Here is a 14,385-nt window from a genome sequence, read left to right as displayed (position 1 = left end):
GCCCGTCTCGGCCTCCCAAAGTGCTGGGATTACAGGCTTGAGCCACCGCGCCTGGAGCAGCAATTTTAAAGCTCCCCAGTTGATTCCTGTGTGTAGCCAAGAGTTCTACGTTGTAACTCAGGGGTTTCATATTGTTCCTGTACTTTTATTCTGGAGCGTAAACTTAGCTATGCTATTTATTCTTATTTTTAAAAGAAAGTATGGCTTACGAAAGATGATAGGCATTATTATGTTTAACAATCAAATTCATTATTAAAATTCCTTTTCTTCTTACACCTCTGTCAAATTCATGTTTTTTCTCTGAGTAATTTAAATGAATGAATTAATGATAAACACACATGTAATACTATGAGAATCCTTTCCTAAATCCCTTTATCTATTTTCAAAGGATTTCATTTCTACATATTTAAAGTTTTTAAAATCATTTTTTAATTTATGCTGCTATGAAATTTTTTTCTTCCTAGAAATTTTGTTCCAGATCATCTGTTGTTAAGAGCTGCATTTTGACAGAAAATGATTTTCCTTATTAACTGAGTGAATTGATAAGTAGATAGGAATATTTTAACCACTAAGTTATATGCTGGTTATTTCTATGTACATGCATATTCAATGCAAGTATCTCGGTTGATTTAAATCCATTTCTTTGAAAAGATTTTTAAGACTTTTTTTGCACAGAGGTAAATTTCATATTCAGCTTATAGGCCTTAGTAATAACACTCCTACAAACTGAGTCAAATTTAAATATCTTATCAGGTATCAAATATATTTAAATGAAAACATACACATTAATGAGTGCCCTGTGAGAAAGTAGTGGTGAATTTGAGCCATATTGCTATATCCCCACAGCAATGTCTGACATTTTATTCAGTGCCATCAGTTGTATGATTCTAGACATGCCCTCCTAATCAGTGGTTTGTAGAGTTTTATCCTTCCTCATCAGAAAATGTAAACAAGATTACAAACCCACTTTCTTCCCCAACTGCAAAATATTATTTAAAATTTTACCATGTTTTATTTTATAAAAGCCATAATACTTCATATTGTATGGTCTGAAATTACCAGTGATGAGAATAATTATTTGGTCAAATACTCTCTGTAAAGTTAAATTTATCTATGAATGGTGCTTCTGTAATGTTTACAGTAAACACAGTAAGATATTTTGCCCAAAGTGCTATTTGTCCTAGTGTATTACTTGAGAATGTGACATTCTGACACCATCAGACTGGATGCTGAGTCCTCTGATAAATAGAAAAATGCCACATAGTCACAGAGATTATTTCACCCTGTTTCCTTGCACATCTGGGAAATAAGCAGAAACTGTAAAACCTACTAGAGTGAGCTGATTGTTTTCTTCCTAAGAATCTTGAGCTTTCAAAATTTGAATTTAAAACACTGACTTTCTTGTCAGAAAAATATTATTAAGAAAAGAATGAGACAAAAATGTAAAAAGAAATTTTACTTACCTCATTTTATTGGTTAAAGGAGTATTTAATGATAAAAGTTTATGATACATTTTAACTAATTCTGGCAAAAGGATTAAATATTTGTTTCACCCTTACCTCACAATGTGCACAATGATTTTAAGCTTCTTTCTGTTAGAGCAGTTAATTACTTTTCCAAAGCCTAAAATCTTCATCACATAAATCTAAAAGCAATACTTAAATGCAAACATGAGTGAAGAGTTTATTGGCTGTTCTACTAAAAGACTTTCTTCTTTTTCTCTTATAGATGTATTTTAATTTGGGTATTTTTCTTGCACAAATGAGACTGTTTCAATACAAATTTGTATTTAACTTGCTAGCTTGTAATGTTAATCATGGTTTCAGTTTGACTTGCACATTCCAGAATTAATAAATCTATATACTTAATTATAAATGGGTGTGTGGCATTGTCCTTGACACCATGAGAAATATAATGGCTATCAGGAAGTGTGGGAAAGGAACTTACATCTTTTTGAACATCTACTATGGGCCTATTGTTTCTCTCAGTTGATTCTGCTAACAGCCCACCTAAGAAGGTATTAATCATGCCAAGAAGGTATTATCATTATTATCTTATGAATAAAAACTTCACAGAGGTAGCTGACATGCCTAAAATTCACACAGCTAGAGTATCTTTTACATGTCTTTCTTTTGCAGGTGACAAACTAAGGTGGCATAAACAATTAAAGGAATCCATTGACTCAAATACAGAAGTCCAGAAGTAGGACTAGCTCTCTAAGAGGCTAGATATAGCTACAAAATTGATATTGCCATGAACTTGGCATCTCTGTTGTTCCCTTTGGTTTGCCTTCCCAGCACTAGCCTCATCCTCAGGCTCTACAGGGGGGTCTGCTACAGCCCAAGTCCCCCTCACTCCGACAACTATGGTGTCAAATTGGCTCTAGCTGTTCACTGGAATGCTGTATGTACCATGTTCACAAATGTATCCTGCACCAGCTGAGGGAAAAGTGGGTCTCTCCTTATAGGTCTCTTACAATTCCTGAGTTTTACTCTTGTCTTTTCTTAAATTATTTGCTAACCTCGGGAGACTATCATACCCTTGCCAGTTTGGGTCTGTTCCTGGACCTGGGGGTGGAGTCAGTCCCACCAAACCTGCAGAGTGCGAATTGCCCAAAGAAAATCACAATGCTGTTGGCTGGAGAATTTCTACCACCATTAAGTAGATAGTAGAGCCAGGATTGGATATAAAGTCTGCACCCTGTCAGTTACGCAACAGACATAACTTCTTCCTTCTGTTTACAACTGGCATCTAGTGGTTAGAGGCCAGGGACAGTGATCGTCCTATAATGCACAGTGCAAGCCACCCACGAAAAGGCATTATCCAACCCAAAATGTCAATAGTGCCAACACTGGCAAACCCTGTGCTATATGATCTGCTGTGGGGTGTATTCCCTCAGCCTTACAAACTGCCTCCCTCCCCTTTTCTTTAAGCAGCAGCTACCTTGAGGGGCCTCCTTTCAGTTTCGAAAATGTGCCAAAGCTCTTCAGGCTTTAGGATCTTCGAACATCATTTTCACTTTACCTGGATGTTCTCCTCCCACCCCTCTGACTACAGCTGCATCACTCTTTCCAAACCTAGCCAAAGGTGGGGAAGCATTGAGCTCAAAGAGTATTTTCCTGAGAGAGACTATCGATTCTCCAGACTTGCTCAGCCCTACCCACCTGTCACTAGTGGCCTGCCCTCTCTTATACTTTAATTTTGTATCAATGATCATAATTTCAATTAGCTATTGTATCTTTTACAGCAAATGAAAACTCTAAAACAACAAATGAAGACTTATTTCTGTTTATACTCTGAGCACTTAGAGCAGAGTCTGTGATTAAGGTTGGATGTATTTTAGATGAGGCAATCAATATGAGTAAAAGCTCACAGGCTTGAATGCAGCAAGCATTTGAGGGAGTGTGTTGAGTAGACCAGTCAGGAAATATTTAGTGTAGAAAAGTATGAACAATAAGATGGAGAAGGGATGGAAGGTTTCTGGTATTGGACTTAATAAATGTGTAACTAGTATTTTCTGGGTTTCAATTGGAATATGCTAACTCGTCTGTGTAGATGAAGTAGGCAAAACCAGATTAAATCTGATTTTGTTTATCTGATCAAGTCTGATGGGCCTAGTAGAAACAGCCTGAGGCTTCACTGCAATTTGGACATTTTTTATAATGCGCGGAACTCAGAGCCAAGTGAATTAAGATCTAGAGCTGACCCTAACACTAATGTAATGTTTTCACTGTGCTCTTTTGAGCTTCAGTCTATTTGTAAAATGAGGGAGCTGGATGGACTAAAGGATCTGTGCTGCCCTCCTAACCCAACATTCCTGCTTTACTAAGCTAAAAGAGAGTTTTGGCTTGCTGAGATAGAACTGTACAAGCATTCTACTTTTAAAAGTTGTAAGAGGAATGTTTTTTTTAATGCAGTTGTTTGTGAGCCTGGTAATAAAGAATCAGAATATTGTGAGAATAACTGAATCTTTTGATAACTGGGGACTTTAACGTGTCCCAGAGTTTTGCATTATTTTGTACATTGAATATATAAAAGATTGGGTGATAGATAGCCTAACCTCAGGATATATCCTGAAGCTTTTGTGTTTTTCAATAAATCCCTAGGACAAACATTTTTATTTTCCATGAACATTCTCTTAAAGTCTAGTATGCTTTGTCAAAGCTTTGATCAGATGAAAACATTTATATTTTTGTTTATTCTCGTTTACTAAGATTAATAGGTTGCTAGAGGTCTACTGAGTACAGCTTCTCAGTCTTGGCACTATTGATATTTGGGGCTGGAAAATTCTTTTCCAGGGCTGGGAAGCTGTTATAGGAAATTTCTAACTCTACCATATAGATGCCAGTAGTACCTCTCCCTCCCTGTTGTGAAACCCAAAAATGCTTCCAGACATTGCCAGATGTCCACTGAGGGGCTCAGATGACCTCAGGTGAGAACCATTGGTTTAGTGCAAAGTAATCCCCTTTAACTAGAGCATACTGGCCGGATGGATGCAAATGTTACTGCTTGGTTAACCCATTTAAACAAAGTTAAATCTTGTCTAAATGAATGTAAAGCCCTCACTGATAGTTAAATGTATCTCACTGTTTGTCTTACTGCTAGATACTCTTGGCGCATTCTGAATGAGGCAATCAGTGACTTCCTTATATAGGCAATAATTCCTGGGAAATCTCAATAAATTGTCAAAAGAAATGCAAAAGAAAACAGTCTGCTGATTCAGCTTGTAAGTTTCCAGTGGCATCGTCTTACTTCCCAAACTAAATAATTCTCTGAGTCCTGTTCCATGATAGGTAGTGACAGTGGGTCAGTGCGGTTTATGTGGTTGTTGATACTCTTGTGCCTCTTTTAGATAATTTTCTAAGAGACAAGGCTTTTTAAAAAAATTTAATGACTATTCCTCTCCATGACCTTCTGCCCCCTCAAGGATATCAGAGTTTTTGTCTTCAGCATTTTTCAGGTTATAATAAATTATAATTCTAAAAATTAGACTGAAAAGAAAGCCTCAGGTCTTTTGAAAGGAGGCAGAAACAGAACTAGATAAGCCTTTCAAATAGTTGGTATGGTGTATGGAGTCTTTTTTTTTTTTTTTTTTAACAGAAAGAAGAGTAAAAAGAGTCTATAAAATGTATCAATGTAATACTCACTTCTGCTTTCCTCCTGCTTGAAAAGATCGCTATAGTTATTAGAATCTCAAACTGACAGTCTTCACATCTAAGGTTTGGGTGTACTTCAAGCAAACATGCATTGCACAAGATAACAATATAAATTGGCCTTCTGCAAGTAAACAGACCCAAAGAAATATACTAATATTGCAGTGTGCTTTGCTAATTTTAGAGAAAGGTGCTTAATACTTAGTTTAAGAGGAATACTGATACTCAGCATGTTTTGCTTTAAGTCCAAATAGAGAATCCCTCATGAGAAACAGGCTTAAGTTTTTCAAATAGTTTACTTTTTTTTAAAAAAAAAAAAAAGTAGGTCTCACTTCTGCTTCCAGCCAATATAGGGTACAGTGACTAGATTTACACTCCTATGTTAAAAATTTTTAAAATCAGGACAAAATATATGAAAGAACAGTTTTCATGACAGTGGACATTAGACAAGGGAAGATAGAGATTCCTGAGAGATAAGAAAAACATTAAATGAGCCCTATGATTGCCCTAGCTAAATGCCTTGAGAGGCGTCCAGGGTGTGGCTCAGGGAGGGACAAACCAGGAGATACCCAACAAACTTCCTGAGTTGAAGAGATGGAGCTGAGAGTCTTGGAAGACCAAGGAGGCTAAAGGTCACAGAGTATCAGAGAAGTGAGAGTTGCAGAAAGACCCCCTGACATCTTCCAAGGATCCTCATTATGTATTCTGCAGAGTAGTGATTCGTGCACATATGTGAGGAAACTACCTGAGCCCTGGTGTGAGGGAGATACCTAAAAGATTAGATGAAAAAGCACCTAGCACTTATACAGGACTTGGAAAAAAAATGGCTGTTTCCATTCAGGCAGAATGGAAAACCTCATAAATCAAGGACACTGGGGAGAGTACTCAAGGTTCTTGTGTTAGTAAGGGAGGATAATTAGCCCTTCATGAAACACTGCTCCAGTCTTGCCTAACAAATCTTAAAAGCAAGACTTGAAAGGAACAAAGTGTTTCCAAGTCATTTAACTGCATCCCAGAACAAAGCTCAATAATATTTATGAGATTATAAAAATATCCAACACTCAAGAAGTCACATTTATGATATCTGGCTTCCAATCCAAAATTACTAGACATAAAGAAAATCTGAGACATGGGACTCATAATGAAGAGAAAAATTAATCCAAATGGATAGGTACAGAGTTGAAACAGATGTTAGAATTAGCAGACAAGGGCATTAAAACAGTGATTTTTAACTGTATTCCATATTTTCAAAAGCTAAATTGATACCTGGAAGATTTTTTAAAATTCCAAATTGAACTTCTATAGAGGAAAATGACAATGTCTGAGATGAAAAATATGTTGAATGTGATTAACAACAAATTAGACAATGCAAAAGAAAATATTATAAATTTAAAGACACAGCAATAGAAATTATCCCAAATAAATGGAGAAAATTATTTTAAATGAGTAGATCATCAGTGGACTTTGGAAATAATTCAAGTTCCTAACATATGTGTAATTAGAATCTCTGTGAGGGAGAGGTGAACTGAACAAAATATTCAAAGAAATAGAAAATTTCCAAATTTGATAAAAGCCATAAACCCACAGATCCAAGAGCTCAACAAACCCAAAACACAAGAAAAAAAAAAATCAAGGGAAATCATAACTAAATTACCTAAAATGGATGACAAAATAAAAATTTCAAAGCAACCAGAAGTAAAATATATGTTATATATAGGAGAATTAAGATAAAGATGATAGCAGATTTTATATCCAAAATGATGCAAGAGGGGAGCCAGTGGAACAGCCTCTTTAAACTACTGGGGTTAAAAAGCTTTTTAAACCCAGAATTCTATTTGCAGTGAATGTATCTTTCACATATGAAGACAAAATTAAGACTTTTAAACATAAAAAAGTAGAGGGAATTTATTAGCAGTGAGCCTACAGTATAAGAAATATTTATGAAATCCTGTAGGAAGGAGAAAAATGATGCCAGATACAAATCTACACAAAGAAATGAAGATCACTTTAAATGATAAATTAATTATCTTTCCACATCCCGTGAGTTGGAACATGAGGGTGCCCTGGATATGCACCAAGACATGGAGAAGGACCAATGAAAAGGACCAGGTCCTTGAATTACTGAGGGGAACAGAGCAGCCTGGCAATCTGGATGACCCATCTAGGAACTATTATTAAGAGACAAATAAAAGTCTCTATTTTTAAAGTATCTATATTTCGCAGTTTTACTGATACTGCTAGTTGTTTCTTAATATAATTATTTTTAAAGCTGTGAAGTTATGTCTGTTGCATCAAGATCTTTAATTTATTTGCAATTTTTTTTCCACATTAAACAAAGTTGATCCAGAGTATTCTAATAAAAAGGACATCTTTTTCTCACCTATCTGAAATGCCAACTCTTCTATAAATCTAGCACCTACATATGCATGGCAGCCTTTCTGGATTAAATGTTCCGTTAGTCTGTTTGTTTATATGATGTTATCTGCGCACTAATTAGATATGTTTATACTAAGATTCGATATCTAGTAGGGCAAATACTCTAACTTGTCATCTTTCTCAGATATATCTCAGATATATCTATACTAAATTTCCAAATAAATTTTAGAGTCAGTTTTTTAAAAGTAGGTGAAAAGGTTATCAGGGGATGCAGCTAGGTCACATTAGTTTCAACCTATCTTTTGATGAGTTGATATATGCAGAAGTCTCCAGCCCCACGACAAGGGTTGTTCTCAGACTGACTTTTATCCTTACAACCAGAGTGGCAAAGAGAGCCTGGTGGTGAAGGGGTGATAGTTCGGCTACTTGGTAGGCATCTAGGGGTCAGGTTTCCTCCCTCCAAGGAACATTCTACATTCCCCTAGAACTAAGGATATCATCTCCCACTTGTTATCCATTAGCTTCAGCTATTTTGGTGTAGACTGTGTCAATATAACTCCATTACTGTGATCGTGTTTAATTATATATCAACTGTACATTGAGGGCCTTTTCAAGACATGGACCAGACAGATTAATCAGAGAGTAAATTTACAGCATTTAATTTACTTTTCAGAATTTTTAATCAATGCCTATTGACTGTCTCAAGGATTGAATTCTCTATTTTAACTCCATTTTAATAATACGTTGGGGAATTCAGCCAATTTTTTTGACATTTATCACTTAATGTTGAATACCTGCTTTGCTCTAGGTACTATACTAAATGTTGAATATTCAGCAGTAAAGAAATATATGTATTATATACATGTATATAATACATATAATTATATATATATCTTTCTCTAATGGGAAAATCCAACATTTAAACGACATAAACAGAAATATAAATTTTTAATTTACAATTATGTTTAATGCTATGAAAGAAACAAATAAGGTTTTAATTAAGAATAACTGGAGGGAGAAAGTGGAGAAAAATACACTCTTCAAGTTAGACCATATTATATACAGATGAAATCTGATTTAACCTGTAACTTAATCAGATTTATGTAGCAAATTAAACATAAATTTTTTCATATACTTAAGCCATTCATTTGTGTACTTCATAGCATTTATGTTCTTTGAGCACTCTAATGATCCAGCTATCAGGCTCACAAAAATGACCAGGACTCAGTTCCTATCTTGGAGGAACTCATAGTTTAATTTATTAACTAGCAGTGCCTTTCATTAAAATAATTGCATACCAAATGGAAACAAATGAGTTCCTTTTACTCTTTCATTCTTTTTTAGATGAGGATAGGAATTCACTCGGGCTCCGTGCTGGCTGGAGTTGTTGGGGTGCGAATGCCACGTTATTGCCTGTTTGGAAACAATGTCACGCTGGCAAGCAAATTCGAGTCGGGAAGTCACCCTCGGCGCATCAATGTCAGCCCAACCACTTACCAGTAAGTGTTCCCTGGCCTCCTCCTTCCTGTCTTTGGCTCTGTTTTGGCCTGCTAGTCTGTCATTTATGAGACCGTGTTCTTTCTCTTGATCCTGTCATTCTCCAAGATATTATGAGTAGAACCACCCAAACCCGAAAGATAGTAATTGTGACACAAACTTTTATTTGCGCGCTTTGAGAGTGCATGAAATATCTGACATGACTAAGAGGTAAAATAGGTTTGTCACATTTCCCACAGTCTCTGTCCTTCTTAAGTATACCTGTTTAAAATACAGGAAAGCAAATGTTCTTAAGGATCTGCATTATAATAGAAATCTCAATATTTTCAAACTGTTTATAAAAATGAAAGAAATACGATAGAAATGGTGGTTGGACTGTTTTTATTTTTTTGAATAAATAAGGACTCTTTATACATATATTTTATATATATAAATTATCCCTTACTCAAAATGCTTGGGACCACAAGTGTTTTACAGTTTGAAATTTTTTGAGTTTTGGCATATTTGTGCATTATATTACTTGATGAGCATCTCAAATCTGAAAATCTGAAATCCAGTATGTTCCAAAGAGCATTTCCTTTGAGTGTCATGTTGGTTCTCAAAATGTTTCAGATTTTGGAGCATTTTGGACTTTCGGATTTTGAATGCTCTGCTGTACCAGGTACAGAGTAAAACATTAAATTCTTTTCATCTTAAAGGTAATCTTTGACAACACTACACATTTTTGCCTCCTGAATTCATTCTTAGTTTGTGTCTGGTAGAAATCTCCCCTATTAGATATTAAGCCCTATATATGGGCAGTGACTGTGTCTGGTTTGGGTCATCATTATATCCCCAAACTTACAGAAATGTCTAGCACATAATAAGCACTCCATAAATATTTATAAAATTAATGAATAAATACATTGATAAGATGGACATCTTCAAAATTAACAGCAAAGAAAAGCATGAAAATATCTTACTTTATCACACTTTGGCTTTATTCTGGGCATTACTGTACAGCTACTTAATTAATTTCATGTTTTAGGTAACTGTGAATCATACTGAAAAAAATGTAAAGTAGGAATAGTGGCCATTGATTTTTTTTTATTGACATGGTTACAAAAAACTCAAGCAGAAATTTTGAATATAAAGATAATAAAAGTTCAATATAATAATAAATAAAATAGTGATATTTTCAAACTTTTGACACCAAATTAGAGGGTAATTTGGTATCAGAAATTTCAGAGAGGGAATTTAAAGTTTTTAGATGAAAAGCAAATACTTCCTGATTCTGCAAAATAGATGAGAAAGAAAACTGAAATTACAAATATAAAATCAAGAGAAAGTTCACATTTAAAAATACATTTAAAGCTCTTGCTAAGCTCATTAAATTCGTGAATACCTTGATTTTGTTGTTTTTGAATAAAGACACATCTCTTACTAATTTTAAGGAGCCCAAGACATTTTGAGGGCCTCACAAACAACTTCTGGACAAAGTTACAGGATTCTATCTAATCATTACTTATCTGAGAACTATCTGCTATTTTCAGGATGTTTATAAGAGGATTTGCATCTTTTAAACTTCTCCCAATTTTCCCAGCACAATTCTGGGCATATTACAGATGATCTGACAATAATTACCATATCAAATTGAATTTTGTCAAATTCTCTAGTAGAGATCAGTGAGTCTGATACATTCTGCTTTATATGATGAAAAAAAGCTACTGAAGATCAGCTACCTCACTCATATCCTATTACGTGGTTCCATTTATTCCCATCATGGTACTGACACTTATTTTCCATGTTTGTGTAACTTAGTGTAGATTTATATCTCTGTGACAGCTTCACTTAAAAAAAAAAAAAAAAAGATGTGTAAAAGAATAGGCCCAACCTGTGTGAGGAGTTCATGCCCTGAGCGTAGACATCATTAACAGTAGCTGGCCTTGTTTACATAGTGATGGATAGAAAAACCTCTGCCAGCCACACAAGTCTGTGCATTTTGGTGGTGACTCAGAGTTTTTGTAGTCTTTTTCACAGTTAGTTCATGATGATCCTTAGTGATTAACAAGGTCTGAGGAATGACATCATTTCAACTACTGCATACACTGAAGCTTACTGTTGTGTTATTGTTCTGCACCTTCACCCCCAGGCTCCCTAAAATCAAACAGAGCCATAGATAGACACATTGAGCTGACAGGTGGGTAGATTCTTAGAATAAATATAATTTATGAAGTAAAACCCAGTATTAAGCTCATGAGAGTTTGAAATCTTCTATTTTATCCCTGAATTACATTCTATAGAATGTCCAACATTATCTGTCTTGAAATCTTCAGAGAGGTTTTTATCCTGTTTATTTTTAGTAAAACTATATGATTATAAACTTTGGAAGTGGGCTGTTTTGATATTATGATAACTTGAAATCATTTTTTGAATGATTCATTCCAAATGCATTTTGTCTGAAATATTCAAATAATTTTAAAAATATTTTTATAAGTATTGTGGAGTACTGAAAAGATAATATAATATCCATGATCCTACCACAGTTAAAGACTTTATATTTTGCTTCAGATATTTTTTAATAAAAATGAACAAAACATTTTCTTTGAAATTTTCTGAATCTTTCATTGTGACAGCCTAATATTTGGTGTGTTTCAAAGTCCCGTGTTTTGTTTTGTTTTTTCTTTTTTTTTTTTTTTTTTTGAGACGAGTCTCGCACTGTCTCCCAGGATGGAGTTCAGTGGCACAATCTCCGCTCACTGCAACCCCCGCCCCCGGGGTTCAAGCGATCCTCCTGCTTTAACCTCCCGAGTAGCTGGGACTACAGGCACGTGCCACCACGCCTGGCTAATTTTTTGTATTTTTAGTAGAGACGGGGTTTCACCTTTTTAGCCAGGTCTCCATCTTCTGACCTCATGATCTGCCTGCCTTGGCCTCCCAAAGTGCTGGGATTACAGCCCTGAGCCACTGCGCCCTGCCCCAGTCCCATGTTTTATATATTTTCTACATATGTATCCATGAACAGTATAATTTTATTTTACATGTTTTAATTTTCATAAATGGTATTTTACTGTACAACTGTTTCACCAACTTTGGTTTCTTTTAAACACAATTTAATACTTTTAAGATCTATCCATGTTGGAACATCTTTCTTTGGAAATTCCAAAGAAAGAATGGGTTTGATAATTTGGTCAAAGGTGCATTTTGAGCTGTAACTAGGAGCTGAGATAGTAATCAGTTTATTCCTATGTGTTTTTATTAACAAAAGTCCCTTACTGATGACTGTCTAAATCACGGACCACTCTAGCTCATCATTTTAATTGCTGTATGACATTCCAGTCATATATGGTATGACTCCACCATATTTTAATATTTCATACATATATTCCTCTGCTGATGAACACTTAGGTATATTTTCTATTTTTTAATTATCACAAAGTTTGTTCCTATGAACATTATTTACCTGACATTACAAAAAAGAAATTTTTATTGAGTTTTAAGTTTTCCAAATTAGACATTTTCATTTTTCTTCAATAAATATGTTTACACACATTTTTGTTCCCATCATCCCAATGATGGGATAAGTTTTTTATGGGATATGGATTTTAAATAGCGCATATAATATATGCACTATTAATATATGCACTTTAAATAGTGCATATTTTTAAACAGTGCATATAACATAATCACATGATTAACTGAATTATGTACCTCTGCTTAAATGTAGGAATCATATATGTATATCTATATATATATGATTACTAAGTAATCATTACTTAGTAAGTAATCATATATATGTAAGTATGTAATCGTATAGTGTGTAATTAATTAGCAAGTAATCATATATATGTGATCGCTTACTAAATTACTTACTGTTGGCTTCAACAACACAAACATTATTTTATAGTTCTGTAGGGCACAAGTCTGACACAGGTCTCACTTAGCTAAAATCAGTGTCAGCGTCATGAGACCTTCATTCTTTGCTGAAAGTTCTAGGCGATAACATGCTTTCTTGCCTTTTCCAGCTTTGAGGCCACTCTCATCCCTCTGTTCAGAACCTCCTTCTTCCATTATCACAGCCAGTAATAGCTCATCTTTCTAATTCTGCTTCCATCATCACCTATCTTTTCCTGACTCTTGCTCCCTCTTCTACTTTTAAGGACTCTTGTGATTATGTCAGACCCACTGGATAATCCATGGTAATTTCTCTATTTTAATGTCATCTGATTAGCAATCTTAATTCCATCTGCACCCTTAATTGATCATTGCCGTGTGTATTAGTCAGGGTTCTCTAGAGGGACAGAACTAATAGGATAGATGTATGTATAAAGGGGAGTTTATTAAGAAGTATTGACTCACAGGATCACAAGGTGAAGTCCCACAATAGGGCATCTGTAAGCTGAACAGCAAGGAGACAGTCTGAGTCCCAAAGCCAAAGAACTTGGAGTCCAATGTTCAAGGGCAGGAAGCATCCAGCATGAGAGAAAGATGTAGGCCAGAAGACTAAACTAGTCTAATCTCTCCATGTTCTTCTGCCTGTTTTTATTCTGGCTGTGCTGGAATAGATTAGATTGTGTCCACCCAGCTTGAGGGTGGGTCTGCCTTTCCCAGTCCACTGACTCAAATGTTAATCTCCTTTGGCAACACTCTCACAGACACATCCAAGAGCAATACTTTGCATCCTTCAATTCAATCAAGTTGACACTCAATATTAACCATCACACCATGAGACCTAATATATTCACATTTTTCAGGGATTGGGATATGGACATCTTGGGAGGTGGGGATTATTCTTCCTACAACAAGGGAAAATTTAAATGCTAAAACCTGCCTGGAAATATAGCCCCAATCTTACTTCTACATACCTCTCTTTGAGGACTTTAAAAAAACAACAATGTATAAATTATGTAAGCAAAATCTGGGGAGGAAAAAGAACTTTCACAAATGAGACCTCTGGCTTGTAAAGGATTTTTACTGGGACTTAAGATATAGATTCCTGAAGACAGGAATCTAGTACAGGACTGAGTTATATTTCTATATTTAAGAAGCAGTAGAGCCCTTGCCTCAGAAGACTAAGAAGCTATCCTGAGAAATAAGTAATTTTTGTAAAGATGACTACAGTCCTCTCACTGCATAACCTGCCCTCAGACATAGATACCCACATATCATCTCTTACAAAACTCAAGAACTTATATTTATCTTTAGACCTCTAGCACCAAGTTTAAAATTGCACAGACCACATTTTTGTGTAAGAGTTTAATATAGTGCATAATTCCTACCCTAGGTATTAAGAGAACTGCATCTAATATTGGTTAAGCTATTTGATGACCTAGATGAGCTCTCATGCATCTTTTAGCTCCACTATTTCATTATAGTGACA

General features: G+C 35.1%; 1 protein-coding gene across 1 annotated transcript in view; it reads left to right on the top strand.

Annotated features, from left to right (window-relative positions):
- The window catches only part of GUCY1A2 (guanylate cyclase 1, soluble, alpha 2), a gene marked incomplete at its 5' end in the record, with an annotated part of 327,669 nt that overhangs the window by 299,349 nt on the left and 13,935 nt on the right, over positions 1-14,385 (top strand). The window contains one exon of the mRNA XM_011927025.1: positions 8,874-9,028. Within this exon, the coding sequence (XP_011782415.1) occupies positions 8,874-9,028 (155 nt within the window). The remainder of the gene's footprint in view (positions 1-8,873; positions 9,029-14,385) is intronic.

The sequence above is a fragment of the Colobus angolensis genome, unplaced genomic scaffold (genome assembly GCF_000951035.1).
Source record: "Colobus angolensis palliatus isolate OR3802 unplaced genomic scaffold, Cang.pa_1.0 Scaffold7, whole genome shotgun sequence".
Lineage (NCBI taxonomy): Eukaryota > Metazoa > Chordata > Mammalia > Primates > Cercopithecidae > Colobus > Colobus angolensis.
The sequence above is the reverse complement of the archived record's forward strand: the minus strand, read 5'-3'. Positions and strand labels throughout refer to the sequence as shown.